Source organism: Drosophila novamexicana, unplaced genomic scaffold (genome assembly GCF_003285875.2).
Source record: "Drosophila novamexicana strain 15010-1031.04,08,12 unplaced genomic scaffold, DnovRS2.1 tig00001554-arrow-arrow-pilon, whole genome shotgun sequence".
NCBI classification, from domain to species: Eukaryota; Metazoa; Arthropoda; class Insecta; order Diptera; family Drosophilidae; genus Drosophila; species Drosophila novamexicana.
The window spans coordinates 312175-330000 of record NW_020824866.1 but is presented as its reverse complement, the minus strand read 5'-3'; the positions used below and the strand labels follow the sequence as shown (position 1 = coordinate 330000).

The following is a 17826-nucleotide window of genomic DNA, read 5'->3' as shown; positions in this document are numbered from 1 at the left end:
GATTTCAACATCATTAAAAATCATCCGAATTGCCGCTCGTGACATAATTTGCAGTCATCTGACCCCCATTCAGTAATCCCAACCCCCACCCCCCTCCCCCCTCTCACATCTTACAAAAAAGGTCAACGAAGCGTATTTTATGAAGAAGAGTAACCCACCCACCCATTGGCATTGATGTCAAATGTCCTTCTCTGCGCAAACCTATTTGTGGGCTAAAAAGGCCAAAGGACTCGAATGAGCCAGAGAGACGGAGAGGGAGAGAGAGAGAGAGAGCGACACACACAGAGCCAGAGCAACAGAGAAAGGGAGAGAGGGAGAGATAACATTTTAAAGGCTCACATTAATGTGTTTTTCACGGAAGCTATTCAATTTAATTTTCAATAGATCCCGAAGCCCAATACAAAAGGACTCTAAGCATAGGCATATGTGAACTTATGCACTATATACACACACACATATATATATATACATACATACATACATACATACATACATACATACATACATACACACACACATACATACATACATTCATACATATATCTATGTAGCACGTAATACAATCAACAGTTCCTAAACCCAACCTGCGCAAAGGCAGGCAGAAGGCAGCATCTCCGGCCCTGTAGGGCATATATGTATATATATATAATATATAATATATATTCCTGAGCAGGATTAGGTCGGCTTAGTCGACTGGAAATATTTACTCTGCCAGAATCAGCTTACAATCTACATATATGCCCTTCTAGAGGGTATCACAATTTGGTCATGAAACGTGTAACGCATCGAAGACGACATCTCCGAGCCCATAAAGTATATACATTCTAGATCCGCATCAACAGGCGACTTGATAAAGCCAAAAGCAAACTAGTCTCTCAATCTTCAGGCTCTCCTCTTGCAAATATCTCAACAGCCCGGATCGAGCCACTATATCATATAGTTTCCATAGGAACGATTGCTCGATGTTTCAAAAACTTCTTCATTTATAAGTCTTGCTATGCTCCATAAACGTATGTTAATTCTTATCAAAATCGGCCAACTATATCATATAGTTACCATAGGAGCGATCGGACGAAAACTGAGCTTTTGTGAGAAACACTTTTGCTACATAAGATATCTGTACAACAAACGGCATTTCTTAATTTCTCAATTTGAGTATGCTCCTTACAAATTCCCATAATCCCATCCAGATCTGATACATATATATATTATATAGCTTTAGCTTTCTATGGTCAATTTTTCACTTTTCCCAAGATCAACCTGAGCATTTACAAGCTTTACAGTTCTCACATAGCTCCAAGGTCATAAGGCAAATGTTTACAAGGGCATTAAATCTTGGACGAGTTATCTTATCTGGGATATATGTTCCCCTTTTCTGATATGATATCGATATATATCGATTGTTGTGCATAACTTGACAAATGAGTCCATTTCCAAGCATCTAGCTTTTGAAAATTTAGTATATTTATAAAGAGGTATATTTACGATGAAGACAGGCTTTACTACAAAATCGATAAATATCGATATCTGAAAATGCAACTGTTTTGCGCTTATCTCGCCATCGAAGAGCCAAAAATACCAAATCTTAAAAGTGATTTCTTGTCAATCGAATGTTTACTTCACATGGCCAAAGACTGACGCCAGTTATCATTTATCGATTCTGTATATCGATTATATATAATCCCAGCTTTCGGATTTTTTGACTAAGCGCAAATCCGATAAAAAAAATTAACTTTGATAGAGTTTCATTGGAAATGCGTTCGTAAACGGGATAGATTGCATGGATGATGGGCTGCTATAAATTGGATCTGTATTGCTCTCATAGTTGTATAGATTTTTATTAGTGCATAGCTTAAGTTAATACAATATACTTAGTATGTATGGGTGTGTGTATGTGTGTGTCTGTGTGTGTGTGTGTGGGTGGGTGGGTGTTGGTTGATTGGTTGGGCAACATCAGCTGGCATTGCCTAATGCATCTAAATATGATTATGTATATGGATGTAGTCCCTAATCGGGCGCACAATATTGACGTATCTCGGGATAGCCGCAGGCGCGCAGGCAGCATTCGTGTATGGGCCCATTCTGCAGTGGCCTGTAGAAGGTGTCATCGGCAGCGAAACGCTTGCTGCGCTTGCCAAAGCTTTGGGCTGTATAAATGAAAGACAATATGAAATTAGCATGAAGCTAATATTTAAGCTGGGCTAAGGCACATTTTGTGCACTTACGATATAGCTGACCCAGCGAGACGGTGCGACCCTGACAGATGAAGTTGATGGTCTCGGCCAGATCCTTGCTGCAGCGATGCTTGATCTCCAGATCCTCGGGCGTGAACGCGATCGGTGTGCCGGCCACCAGAGACAGGCCGAATGCCAAACACACTACTGCGGCCAGCAGTGGCAGGAAGGTTGAGCTTGGCAGCGAGCAAATCATCTGCAATGCACGAAATCAAAATCAAATCGAATTAGTCGTTTTTTTCTCAGTTCGAATAACATCACTTAGAAATATATATATAATGTTAAATCGAAAAAGAAATTGTTAATTTATAGAACTAGAAGAGAGTTAAGAGATCAAATAAGAAGTTAAGAAGGCCATCAATGAATTGTCTCTAATACATTATTGGGTCTAATGCAATTATAACTATTATTGTTATTATTATTTATAATGCTCTTTATTGTCATTATAAATATTAAAGGTATTGCATAATATATATATTTTGATTAGTTTTATTTTTAGCTTCACTATTATTATTGTTTGTATTAGTATTATTTTATTACTCATCATCATTATTATTATCATTTTATAATATTTGGCTATTACTATTATTGTTATCCATATCGTTGTTTCTATTATTATTATTATCTTAATATTATTCGAATTATTGTTCTTGTTATTATTGTTATATTGCTAATGAGTAATGTCATTATTAATTAATTATAATTGTAAAAATACTTGTTATTTTTATTGACTAATTTTCTATCAATTATAATAATATTATATTATATTATAATATTATTATTATTATTGTTATTATTATTATTATCATTATCATTATCGTTTTATATATAATTTTTATTATTTTATTATTATTGTTATCATTATTAACTTTATTACTATCGTTTTATTTATTATTATTATCATATTACTATCATTCGTTTATCCATGATTATTATTCTTATTATTGCAAATGATTATAATTTGTATTCTTATCATTATCATTATTTCAATGGGTATTATTATTAGAAATCATATTTATCATTAATATTTTTAATTATTATTATCAATTTGTTATTATCATAATAAAAATGATTATTATTCTTAATTTTTATATTGTTATATTCATCATTAATAATTTTAGTAGCATTATTGTTATTTTCACTATAACTATAATGATTATTATTATTATTGACATAGTTAATATTATTATTATTTGTATTGTTATTATTTGACTGAGAAGAAGATGAAGAGGTTGCAATAAATTGCTGCAAATGTCATTGGCGTAAGAAGATGACCTCTCCGGCACCTTAAAAAACACAAATTCTTAATCAGGACGATGAGCTAAGTCCAATTAGCCATGTCTGCCTGTTCGTGTTTGGAAAGTATCGATCTGGGACCAGACTCTTGAAATTTCAAGTATATATAGTTCTCCTAAGCCCTGCGCAGAATGGATTTATCTGCATTGTTTTGAGACATCGAAAATTGTATGAACTACGTACACTAAACTTGGCAAAATGAATACAAATATTCAACAACAAGAAGCAAATCCTTGTGTTCGATTCAAGAAAGACATCTAGGGGGAGTAGAGTATCTGCCAGTCAGGATAGGGTAATAAACTATAAAAAGGACTCGCAATGGGAAAAGCTCACTAAGTCGTAACTGACTGAATGGAATAAATAGATTATAACATGATATAAGCAATACGTGTTTTGAATGTTCTTTTTTTACATACTTTGAGCCAAATAATATCCTTGCTGTTTTACAGGTCTTAGACCTTAGAATATCCATCTAAAAGTCCCAAACAGACTTCTAGACCTATCTTAACTAGACCTATCTTATCTAGATCTATCTATATCTTATCGAAATCGGAGTGTCTGATTGATGTCCATTCAAAGGCTTGTTGAATTGTAGCCCAAGTCCGAACATGAATACGAATACGAATACGAATAGTCATTGTGCCCTGCGTATCTCGACGAGACGGCGGCAACTCTGGGCCCGCAGTTCTTATCAATATCAAATATTATTGTGTTTTCCATATACCATTCCTTTCACAGATTCTGTTTTTGTTTGCGTCGCGCGGCCCAGGAAATATTTACATAAACTTCAATGTTTAAAAATAAACCCGAGCTTGTTGTGCTTATCATTTGGAACATATGAATTTATTTAAATCGAAAAGCAAACACAAATAATATAATAAAAAATTAAATAAATTAAAATACGTAAAAAAAAGTAAAAAGAATATTTAAAAAAAAAAAATCGTTTTTACTTTTTTTTTTTTATTGTTCTTTAAAACAATGCCCCATTCGAGGTGTCAGCACCCCAAAAAAAAAAGTACTCGAGCATAATCTCTACTATAAAAACAAGATCTTGAGACTATAGCATATATATATATATATATATATATATATATACAATATGAGCATGTGTCTTATGTACAATGTTGTTTTGCTCTATGCATACATAAATATATAGTATATTGTTCAGTCACAAGTGGCATCTGATGGGAACCAAAGTTTCGATTCGTAGTACCATGAGGGCAAGGTTGTGTTGAAAGTCAAAACTAGTTTAACAGATAAAGCAATTCGAAAACTGTTGAGTTTGCGGCTTTATCAATTTCCGAGTGGTAATCAGGCCCATTTTTCACTTTTCATTTTTCACTGTATCCTCAAACACCTCCTTTGTACAATATTGTATGCGCTTCTTACTGGTTTCCAATTGGCATTTCCAATTGGAGTCGCATTTATTTCTTGCTTCGGGCTCGTGTGCAATTCATGTAGCATACTTTTTGCAACAATTAACTCGTTATTTTGCGGTTGTTTGTTAAATATTCAATATTTCGTATTAGATAACATTATGAGAAGCGAATTCCAAGCGTTGAAGTGTTCGGAGTTCGGGGCTCGGTTCGTAAGCCTAGGTTTTGCACATTGTCCAAGGTTTTTGCAGCAATCAAAAGTGTTGGAAAATATTTAAAAAAAGTCTCTCTTTCATTCTTTTAAACCAATTTAAACGGTTGGAAAATATCTTCAAATCAATTCATTATTCGCATCACTGACAGTAATAAAAAAGTGTTGGAAAATATCTCAAATGTATTCTTGCTTTCAATCATTTATATCAACAAAAAGTGTTGGAAAATATCTCAAATGTATTCTTTCTTTGATTCTTCTATAACAATTGAAAGTGTTGGAAAATATCTCAAATGTATTCTTCCTTTGCTCGCCTTATAGCCATAACAAGTGTTGGATAATATCTGAAACATATTCTTCCCCTATAACAATCAAAAGTGTTGGAAAATTTTTCAAATGCATTCTTTCTTTATAACAATTTTAGGCAATGAAAAGTGTTGCAAAATATCTGAAACGAACCTCTTAAATAGCTGATGCCTGTACTTACTTATACTATTTTAAGTTGTTTAATGAAAAGTGTTGGAAAATATCTGAAACGTATTCTTCCTTTGCTTGCTGTATACCAAAATAAAAGTGTTGGAAAATTGTAGTTTTTCTAGCATTTTACATAAGAATAAGAAACAAACCTCTTCGATAGCTGATGCCTGTACTTACTTGTACTATTTCTAGTCTTTTGATGAAAAGTGTTGGAAAATATCTCAATTGTAGTTTTTCTAGCATTTTACATAAGAATAAGAAACAAACCATCGAAGAGCTGATGCCTGTACTTACTTGTACTATTTCTAGTTGTTTAATAATTCTACTTAATTATACTTACTTTGGCATGCTAAGCTTGGTTGATTGTTGTTTGAATCTCACTTCCGTTTGGGCTTTTCGGGCTGGGGGCGGGGTGTTGGGGGACGAAGCGCAACTGCTCCAAATTCAGCGGGGTTATCGTGTCCTTTTGTTTAAACGCGGTTCTTGATTTGCGCGCTTTTTGTTATTGTTTTTATTTTTTTGTTTTTTTTGCTTTTGCTTTTGTTATTTGTTTTCTGTTTTTAACTTATCACTTGCTTAAGGAACTTTCTTTTTGTTGTCGTTCTTTTGCAATCACACACAGTTTCGAAAATCACAATCAATTGCCACGGAAAAAAAAAATATTAAATAACATGTGTGTATAGATACGAAAAAAAAAAAAAAAAATTGTTACAATAATAATAATAATAACAGTTTGTGCAGGATACGTTTACGTGCACAAAAAAAAAAAATGCAAAAAAAAAAATTATAATAATAATTAAAAAATATAAAAATATAATAGAAAGTCGACAGTAATAATGCTAATATATTAATAAATGCAATTATTAATTATTGTGCTTAGCTAATTGGCATCGATGCAAAATGATCGATATTAAGAGAGTCTGGGCTAATTTGCGGGCGGTGTCTTTGGATTATGTTTTTTGAACAGTTTGATGGTAACGCGCGCTGCTTTGCGATTTTGTTGCATTTCGTTGTTGTTTAGTTTTATTGTTGTTGTTGTTGTCGCTGGTTCTGGTTCTGGTTCTGGTTCTGGTTCCGGTTCTTGTAGTTGGGGTCCTGAAAACCACCAATCGAGTACTGTTAAAAGCGGTCGAGCGCACGACCCAACGATGCGTTTGGCTTGGATTTGGAACGCGCTTTGATGAGCAGGCTCAGCGCGTTGATCAAACGACTCTTTGCCCAGACGTGCGCGGCTCTCTCGACTTCTCGCTCTCTTCCTCTCTCTCTCGCTTGTTTCGCTCTCACACACACACACACACACGCACGCAGCTGCAATTGCGCTCCTGCGCTGGCTGCTGTTGTTGTTGTTGGGGGCTTTCGCTGACTAAGCTTAACGCGTATTTCGTGCTGTTGCCCTTGCAGCCTTTTTTTCTGCTGCTTCTTCTTATTTTGCTTTTGTTGTTGTTTTAAGCCTGCTCGTCTGGCGTCTCAGCTCGGGATCGGTTCCCCGTCCACCCACGCCTGCGTCTGTGTATTGTGTGCTGTGTGTCTCGCTATCGGCAAATATCAAATAGACAATCAGCTGCTTCGTCAAGCTGCACGCTTATTACGAAATTGTAACCTCTCGCCACACACACACACACACTCATACGCACTTGCTCTCTGCAGCGCGCTCTCTCTCTCTCTCTCTCCTCTCTCCTGTTGTTTGGCCGCTCTCTGGCGCACTGTGTGTGCGACGAGCTTGCTGGCTGCGTTTGCCTGTTGATTTGTTTGCCAGTGTTTGTGGCTGACGCAGAGAATTGATGTGAATTGTATTTTTAGCGACCAGTGTGCTATAATTAGACGCAGACTCCCGACTCAGACTGTGGCTGTGACTGCGGCCTACGGACTGCGGCCTGCGGCCTGCTGTGCGTCTTGTTGTTATCTCATTTTATACGAAACACAACAGCACACACGCACGCACGCGCGCACACGCACACGAACAGACACGCACACACACATACACTTGCACTCAAGGCACTTGTAAGAATTGTTTGTTTGTTTGTTTGCTTGCTTTATTGAGTTGGTCTATCGCTTGTCCCCTGCTTGTTTCCTCCCTCGCTGTGGCTTCTCTTTCTATTTTGTTATTTTCTTCTTTTTTTTGATTACTGTTTGTTAATTTGACAACCCTGCCGCTTCCTGCGTGCCTTCGTCTAGTGATTCACACAAAATTCGATTGGTTTTTGATTGCGAATCGATTTCGGTTCCCTTTTTATAGTGTTGATCAATTCGTGTATTTCTTATTATTACTATTTTTTTTTTAATTTGCACAGTTACAGTTAAAGCTATTAGCAGCGGCAGCAGCTATTATTATTAGAATTTGTTGTTAAGGCATTCGTTGCTTATTGTTTCACAGCCAAATTGAAAAAGAATTCTTTGTGTGCTGCAAGCGCCTCACGAAGCCTCGCCTTGCCTCGCCACAGCAGCCGAGTAACCGTTGCTGAAATGATATTCATCAAGTATACATGCATGCACATTCATGCACATGCACACATGCATACGCATGTACTTATACATAATTCGCCTTACTCTGCCCCAACTGTGCTTTGCACTGTTTCCGCACATTGGTTTCAAGCCTGCGAAAGCAGTCTAAAACAAATAATAAGAAAAACGATTTTAAACAAATACAAAATTATGTTATACATTTCATATGACATATGTATGTAGATATTTGCAGGTAACTTCAAGAAAAAAGAAAATATCACAAATGTTTATAACATGTGTATAATACTTTTACTATTGTTCAATTACAACATACATATATCTGCCCTTATGCGTTTATTTATTGCGTTTAATTTTCTAATACTATTCTGTTTAAAGAAATGTACACGTGTCTGCCCCCCCCCCCCCCCCCCCCCCCCCCTTTAGACAGCTTTTGGCCACCCTCGAAAAGTATTGTCCATGACACATGGAAATCAACAGCGAGGGGTCACTGTTGCCACACACAGCATGAGTGTATGTGTGTGTGTGTGTGTGTGTGTGTGTGCTGTATTCAGCATTAATAACAATAACAATGACAATATTAATATTATTTGCTGTTGAACAAAGTACACACACACATGCACGCACGCACACACACACATACGCACACACACGCACACTTGGACATTGCAAGTGCATTTTGTGTGCGTTATCGGTTTGAGTACACGACGAACAACAATGCAAACAAAAAGAACAACTAGAGTGAATCCATCAGCGAGTGACAGTAGCATAAACAGCATCCATCTATCTCCCTCTCCTTCTCTCACGCTTGAGCCGCGACTGCGGCCTGTTTGGGGTCGGCTGGCAGCCAACATTTATTAACCTGTGCACTCTTATTGATATTGTTATTGTTGCTGTTGCTGTTCTGGGAATTCTAGTTGGCAAACCAGTTGAGCAAATGCCTTGCCGATGATCAGCTGATAAGTGCGGCAGCCAGAGCAGGAGGCAAGATGCCAGGCTGCGTTCGTACAGATGATGCTCAATTGGCACTGTTATCGTGCCATCGACTGCTTATGTATGTGCACACATACTAATATACATATGCATGTAAATATGTTATTTATGCCAAGCAATTGTGAAGAATTGCAAGTTTTCGTTTTTATGTACATACATACATACATACATACATATACATACGTATTTTTTTTTGTGGTTTTAATTGGCATGGGACAGGCAGATAAGGCTTATGAGCGAACTTTGCTATTGTTTATGACGATTGTTTTTTTTTTAAGTTTTTTTTTTTGTAACATTTAAGTGGGTTTTCCCCGCAATGTGGCAACTGCAGCACTAACAGAGAGAGAGCGAGAGAGAGAGAGAGAGAGCCTAGTTAAAGCTGGCTAATAACAGTGTAAAGTAGTTTTTTAGGTGCGTATTACTTGGGTCCTTGGCTTGTTGCGGAGCATCTATTACGCACATGAGCAATACATGTGTATGTGTGTGTGTGTGTGTGTGTGTGTGTGTGTGTGTGTGTGCGTGCGCGCGTGTAAGTGTGTGTGTGTGTCATATGTGAGTGCTGCTTTGATAACGGTAACGCGCTCTCTGATAAGGCATGTTGTTGATGTTTTGGTTGCTTCGCCTGCTGCTGCTGCTGCTGTTGTTGTTGTTGTTGCTGTTTGTTGCAGCCAGCCGTGAACGAAGAACGGAAACCCGCGACAACGACAACGACAACGGCAACGACAACGGCAACGACGACTGCAGCCTGTGGGCGTAACGCCAGTGAAAACGTAAACAACGCCAACGTGAATTCAACGTGATCTAGTTTCCATTAAAAATAACAACGCGCGCCCAATCGTAGACCCCCCCTATTTTTAGCACAATCTAACGGAGACACAAAGCTAGCGCCGCTGTGCAGTAGCGAGGCTGCGAGAGAGCGAGAGAGCAATAACGGGCCAGCTAAAGAGCAATATGCATGAGATTTTCAAGTCAGTTTTGTTTTTATTTTTTAATATATGTATGTATAGATTTTTTTTTTTTTTTTTTTGTTGGTTTTTGTTTTTGTTTTGATAAGCGGAGGGTTGGGTCTCGGGTCTGGAGCGTCGGGTTTTGGGACTGGCATTGTTGCTGCTGAGGCAGGGCGGGCGGGTTGGGGCGTGTTTTACTGGCGACAGCGTTGTGTACGCAACACGGTTCAAAGTCTAGACGATGAGCAAGACTCAGCGAATTGACAAGAGAGATTCGCATGGATACCGTTACATTCAAGGCGAATTCGATAATCGAACGAATCAGGCTTAGAAATCAATATGTTAAATCAAATTGTTGAATGTCAAAATAGCCATGCTGAAGAAGCATATGAACTAAAATACTGGGAATTTATATGTCAATAACTTTTAAAAACGTTGATGGTACTCCAAACCAACGATTGGGATCACAGGAGAGCGCATAGCTAAAAATAGTGGTTACATTTTTTAGTACACTAAAAAGTGCGTTTACAAGGTTGTAAACTTAAAACTGGTTAAATTTAAGCTTAAGCCCAATAGAATACTCAATAATGTAAAATACTGGGAATTGCGATCTAAAAATTGGAGTAGCGATCTAACACGCTGTAAATGCTGATCTAAAAATGAGAGATGTGACTGCATGTACTAAATACTCGCATAAACAAAGTGTCGAGTTTCTAAAAGGTTTACATGAATACTTACAATGTGATCTAAAATGCTGATCTAAAAGTAAGAATTTTTAAGTATATATGAAACCTTAGATTAAGTCTAGCTAGGCAAAAATTCAGAAAATGTATTCAATTTTACATCATATTTATGTGATCTAAAATGTTGGATATGATCTAAAATTGAGCATTTATAAAGGCTCACGCATCTAATCTCATTTAGCTCGCGTTCAGCTCACATATAAAGGGAAATTCTTATGTGATCTAAAATGTACTAAATGTTGATCTAAAAAAAATAAGGTAGGCCAAGAAAAATTGAAAAAAATAGCCTACGAAAGAGACCGATGCGATGAATGTCTTGTGGAGCTCCTATGACAAACTTGTGTTCCTTTCACCAGTGCCCGGCGAATGTAGGTGCACATGGGAGTTATCGAATCTCTGAGACAGGGACAGAGAAAGAGACAGAGACAGGGAGAGAGTGGGAGAGAGAGAGAGAGAGAGAGAGAGAGAGATGCGATAAGGCTTGTGGGCGGCTACCCCAGCTAGGGAGATAGACGGAATTGGAATCTATGCGTGCTGATGATGATGATGATGATGATGAAGTTGATGACGGATCGGCCAGAGGCGGCCCAGCGTGCAAATATTGTTTACTTGTGCTAAAATTGGATCTTCATTGATTGACATGCGCGACAAGTGGGCGCCAGTGCAACACTGCGACTCAGACGCAGATTATTGACCCAGAAGCGAGAAGCGGCTGACGGGGCTGGCGGGCGGTGCGATACCAGGCCTAGACGAGAGTCCATTCCAGACGCTTGCAGTGCCAACAACAACAACAACAACTAAAACAACTACAACAAATGTAAACAAATAACAAACAGCGCGGCAAATTCACATCAAATATGTGAACTTTGAATTTTCCGCTAAAAATCGATTTATTTATAATATTTCCAAATATTTTCAGCCGAACCCGAGCCCCACTCGCACCAACCCCTGCCAGCCCAGGCCCAAGGTTAAATACATGCACACACATGCACATACATACACACACACACACATACATACACATAGTATATGCCAATTGCAATCCTTTGCCCAGTTCCCAGGCGAAGCACTTCCCGGAATTGTTTTCAACATGGCTGCATTATACTCGGAACTCAGCCAAAGTTCAAATATGTATGTTGTTTTTTTTGAGAAATCCCAAAACAACATAAATTCAACAAATCAATGGAAATTTACTTAAAAATTTGGTTATGCAAGCAAGAGGCTCAAGGCGGGAGCTCCCGACCAGGGGAGACCCTGAATACAAATAAAAAACAGGTCCCTTAAGAGGAATCGAACCCGTAACAGACCTCACAAATGAAAGCCTAAGAGAACTGCTCAAGAAGCCGAATTTCGATAACGATTTTTATCGATTGCTTGGCAACGGGGCAAGTTATCGACTATCGAAAACAAATTATATATTACTGCATTTAGCAGTAAAAAAAGGAAAATTTAAAATAGGTTCCTTAAGAGGAATCGAACCCGTAACAGACCTCACAAATGAAAGCCTAAGAGATTTGCTCGAGAAGCCGAATTTCGATAAGATTTAAGAATTTGTGTTAAAAAATACGAAAAATTGTTGAAAAAAAAATCAATTGTAATCATGGAAATAATTGTAAATTTTGCCTCGAAAATCGAAACTCGTCCGCAAGTTTTGGAGTTGAGTTGCAGAAACTGCCTTGCTCATGGGTGTATCTTAAAAAGTGGCCTGCTCCGAATCGGTTTTGGTTTTGTTTTGGCCCAGTTTCAAAAACATTTCGAACCCGGAAACTGTAGCTTCAGTAGGCAAAGCCTAAGCTATCTTTGGCATGAGGCATTAGGTTTTCATACAGCACAGCCAGTCTGGAAGGGACTTTGGTGAATTTGTTAATTCAATTGCTGAGAGAAAGATAAACATTATATCTCCAACGTCCAACCAACAAAACAGCTTATAGCTTGTGCCGTGAGTTACAAGAGATTTTTCCGTGCAACAGGTGAGCCAATCGGATGGCAGCTTCCAGCTGTGGCAGACTACACAAATATGCTGCACAGTTCCCCCCCCCCAGGACATAGCCATGCCGATGCCAGAGATGCCGCCCCTGTTTATCGATCTCGACGACGACGGCGAGGAGGAGCTGGGGCCAATGTATGACATCGATGCCGATTTCCTCAACGATGCCCTGGTGGTCACCCTGACCGAAGAGGAGATACCATTCGATCTCTATGACCAGCTGCTGCCCGACAATGAGCATCTCATCGAGAACGATCTAACCTACATATATGTTACCATATACTATCTGATATAACTAGTTCGAATGGCTCAAGTAAATATGATATGATCATATCATATGCATACATATTCGATGCGTTCAATTTGTTGCATATGTTCGTTGTCGCTGGTTCCGTTCTCGACTCGTGCCAGGGCTGCAAACAGTTATTGCAACGAACCAATTAACCATGAGCCGTACCTTAAAGCAAACCAGTTCTCGAACCAGGCCGTGAACTGTTCTCTTTGAAATGTTTTCCGCTTTACGAACAGAGCCAGCGATGATTTGATTTGCGTGCTTGCAGCCCTGGTTCGAACCAGTGGTTCGCCTCCTAATTCAATGTAATTCAAAACAATTCAACTCTTCCTTTTACATATTTACATTATTTGCGACATTCAGGGCTGCTTCCTGGCTAACCATTTCTCTTTGGAGTCAGCTCGCCGGAATTGCTCAAGGAAGTATTCTGAACCGCTCGCTGTACTTTCTCTCTTCCTCTCTCTCACTCTTGCACTCTCTCTCTCTCTCTCTCTCTCTCTCTCTTTTTCTGTCAGCTGTAAAATGCCTAGATCTTTCCGGCATCAGGTCTTGTCTTTATCCAGGTCTGCTGGAAAACCAAACCCAGGCACACTCTCAGAAAATGCGAGCTGCTTAAATCGGTGCTTAGAGTCCGATCTAAATGAAACTAGCATGGCTTTAATATGGCTGACCAAAGCTCAGGGACCTAATTTCTTTTTCGAGTTGGGCAAAATGGATGCAATATTAAGAGAATAGATAACTTGATCCCTTACTCCTGTAGTTGCCCAGATTGATGCGACTCTTCGTTCAGATATAGAGTATATATATGTCTGTCTGATGGTTGGGGTGATGGCTTCTAGTTTTATGTCTAGTTTAAGGCTAGAAGTTCCGGATCGGAACTGGTTCGGTTCAATATCGGCTTGCAGCCTTAATGCAAGTATTACGACAACTTTGCAAATTATCTGCGCTGATTTGTATGCCCTTATACCGATTGAAATGGCTAAAAAAGGGCATGATGGTTTCATGATATTGTTTATAGCATAGGTAAACAGACACTGCCGATATCAGAGAATATGTAGTATATAGGGTATAAATGGTATATAGGGTACATAGGTTATATAGAGTACATAGGGTATATAGGGTATAAAGGGTATATAAGGTATATAAAGTATATAGAGTATATAGGGTATATAGGGTATGAATGGTACATGGGGTACATAGGGTATTTATGCTATATAGGGTATATAGAGTATATAGGTTACATAGGGTATAAATGGTATATAGGGTATAAATGGTATATAGGGTATATATGGTATATAGAGTATATAGCGCTTATAGGGTATATAGGGTATAATTGGTATATGGGGTATACATGGTTCTAGGGTATATATTGTATATAGGATATATAGGGAATATATGGCATATCGGGCATATAATGTATATAGGGTACATAGGGTAAATAGGGTAAATAGGGTATATGTGATATATAGGGTATGTAGGATATATAGGGTATATGTTTTTGCCTGCCTCGTCTCTCTGTGCATTCGTCTATCTCAAGAACTAGAGGCTTAACGTTGGAAATGCAGTTCAAGTTATCGATAACTCCGTCTCTGTTTCCCAACAATCGATTAAAATCGATTGAGTAGATAGTGCAAATGTGTAGGATATCTCACAGTCGGGCCCTGCCGTACGTACGTGTTATTATTTAAATTTAAATCAGAGCAAAAGTACAGCAAAAAGAAAAAGCAAAGAAAAAGACAATGCGAAATAATCGCGGGTGTCAATAAACTGGCGACGACCGTTTGACCTGTGCCAACAACAACAACAACAACAACAACAGCGACAGCAACAACAACAACAAGCACAAGGACAACATTGTTTGACCTTAAGCCAAAAATGCCGCCAACGGCCATAGACATACATTTGGCTGCTTTTGGGGGGTGTTTGCTTGTTGGAGCAGTGGAGGGAGGAGGGGGGCGGGGTCGTTGGCGACTGCTGACGGAGGTCATGGTCAGGATGCGAAAGCCCCTTCGGGCAGCTGCCAATGAACTGCAGGCGCACAGTGGGATAAACCGGCAAGAACGGCGCCAAAATTGCTGAAAGCCTAAGCGGCAACATTTTTGTCAAGATTTTGCATGCACTCAGCGAAAAACCAAGCAACTTTGACTGAGTTCCAGCCAGGTCTGGCTTAAAAATTCCTAATTTTAGAATGAACTTTTTAGAAACTTATCATTTCTCGAGTAGGAGAGATTTCAAGCACAAGAGTCTATAAATTTGAACACTTTAAGACTAGAACATGGAACGTTTTTTTCTCTGAGTGTATTCAAGAATTATCGATGGGGCATACTAGGCAAAACTTCAAGCCAGATATATTTTATTATCTGCAGTCACTTTTAGGCATGACATCTAGAAAATTATTGTAGCAATATTTTGTTAGTCTTGTAGAGGTTATTATAATTTTGTCAAGGAGACATCTCCGAGCCCATAAAGTATATATATTCTAGATCAGCTTCAACACAGGCGACTTTATTCGATATATATATATTTCTATGCGAACTAGTCTCTCAGTCTTGAGGCTAAGCTCTTGCAAATATCGGAACAGCCCGGATCGAGCCGCTATATCATATAGTCGAAAAGTTTGTGCTGTTATGGACAGCTTTTTATAACCAAATTTTCTTTTTAAGTTTTTAGTTTCATTATCATTCTCATATATGTGCATATGCAAAATCTTATCAACATCGGACCACTATTCACTGTAAGACTCAGTCTCAAGTTCCAAGCTTAAGGGGGCCGCGCAACGCCTGGTAATAGCTGCCAAGCACACAAATGTACATTGATCGCTGCTTGATCAAAACTAGACGAAATTGGTTTGAAAATGGGCATTTTTGGCGCATGAGTCGCCCTTTCTGATAACATATTATTTTTTTTTTTTCGTTTGTTTTTCGAACACTTGCGAATATATGGAGAATATAGAAATCAATAGACATTTTTCTTAGTTTGTTTATTTATTTTGATTTTGCATGGCTTCAAGTTACTCAAATTATTATTCGCACCTTTGGAACTGAAACGTATTCATTTGCGAGCTGCTTCTAGAATTTCCAGAGGTTTACTTGATTTTGCCTGAAATTGATGCAAAGAAAGGTCACAAATCATTATATATACCCAGATATATATATATATATATATATATGTAGCATCAATTTATAATAATAACAAAGTAAATATTTATTTGAGCCAGCGACTTCTAGCTTACTAGTTCAAGCCGCAGACATCTAAGCCAGGCAAGCCACACTCAGATTGCAGCCAAGTTTTTCATATGTTATCCTGCTTACCCCTCCCTCCCCTCCCCCCCCCCCTCACTTGGGGGTTCGAGCCCCTCTCCAGTGCTCACTTTCCACTCAAAAGTAAGCTTCAGCGAATTTCTGCACTGCCTCGCTCTTCAATCAGTCAATCAATCAATCAGTCACATATATAGACGTGGGTTTTGGCTCCTGAAATGTCCGCCTCGTACCACTGTGCGCGCTTCAAGGTCAACGTTTGGCCAATCAAAAACAGACGAAGAAGAAGAAGAACTGAACGGAACAGCGCTTAAGTTAGGTTAGGTTCGTGGCGCAAATGCAGCGCAAGCAGAAATAAAAACAAGTAAGAGGTTCTAGTCGGGAGCTCCCGACTAGGGGATACCCTGAACCCTCTTCTTGCAACATCAAATGCATATATATATTCTATTTTAGAAGCTATATGTCCAGATTGGTGACTCTAGCTCTTATTATTTACCAAAATTGCCCAAAAAACAGGATATCTATATCGATGTCGATTTTTATCGATTGCTTGGAAACGAAGTAAGTTATCGATTATCGGAAACAAACTCGATCTGCGCGGGAACTAGGAGCATCTACATCTAAAATTTCAGTCTCTAGCGCTTATAGGTTCTGAGAGCCTTGCGTTCATACATACGGACGGACGGACGGACAGGCAGACGGACAGACGGATAGACGGACGGACGGACGGACGGACGGACAGACGGACGGACGGACAGACGGACGGACGGACAGACGGACGGACAGACAGACGACAGACGGACATGGCTAGATCGACTCGGCTATTGGTGCTGATCAAGAATATATATACTTTATGGGGTCGGAGATGCTTACTTCTGCTTGTTACATACATTTGGGTTTTGCACAAATTCAATATACCCGTATACCCATTTTCAATGGGTTCAGGGTATAAAAACAAACGGGATTTGGGTGCACATAACTGTGAATTAGGCGTTTGAACTGTGGAGGCCGTCGCACTCGCCGGGCGGCCGCGACCTTGGCCGGCAGTTTGCCACGCAACGGGACATTGCACCCCCAAAAAAAAATTATAAAGAAATTAAATGGAATATAATAATAATAATAAGATTTATGAGAAAGGAAAAGAGAGCGAGAGAGAGAGAGAGAGAGAGAGAGAGAGACGCAGGCATCGCAATTGCCAAACGAGATTGAGCTTAGAGCGGCGGCTCGTGCGTGTCTCTGTGCCTCTGGCTGGCAGGCTGGCGGGCTGTGTCAGGCTGTGACCTTTGAACCTAATCTAGAGATTCAGTTGTGCATTGCTCATGAATTGGCTGTGGCAATCAACATCTGTAATCGGCACACGGCAATCACTTGGGCGGCGCGTGGAGCCAGCTGTAAACAAACAACAACTTCTTCAATACATATACACCACTATATATATGTATATATATATATATATGTGTGTGTGTGTGTGTGTATAGGCTATAGTATTTAGATTAGGAATACAATTAACCGCATTTCTATCATAAGTTGTAATCAATTAATCATTGACAAAA

The 17826-nt window shown here is 38.9% G+C and overlaps 2 protein-coding genes across 2 annotated transcripts in view; one reads left to right on the top strand and one right to left on the bottom strand.

Annotated features, from left to right (window-relative positions):
* Positions 1–40, top strand: part of LOC115768013 — a 904-nt gene extending 864 nt beyond the window's left edge. Inside the window, exon 2 of the mRNA XM_030712425.1 lies at positions 1–40. This exon is cut by the window's left edge and continues 492 nt beyond it. The gene's annotated coding sequence lies outside the window, so the exon portion shown is untranslated.
* Positions 41–1833: 1793 nt separating this feature from the next.
* Positions 1834–6260, bottom strand: LOC115768006 (probable insulin-like peptide 6). The gene is made up of 3 exons (XM_030712415.1): positions 5935–6260; positions 2226–2430; positions 1834–2147 (listed from the first exon to the last, which is right to left on the bottom strand). The coding sequence occupies exons 2-3, from the start codon at positions 2428–2430 to the stop codon at positions 2008–2010; spliced, it is 345 nt and encodes a 114-aa protein (XP_030568275.1). The 5' UTR covers positions 5935–6260; the 3' UTR covers positions 1834–2007.
* Between the last annotated feature and the right edge of the window lie 11566 nt (positions 6261–17826).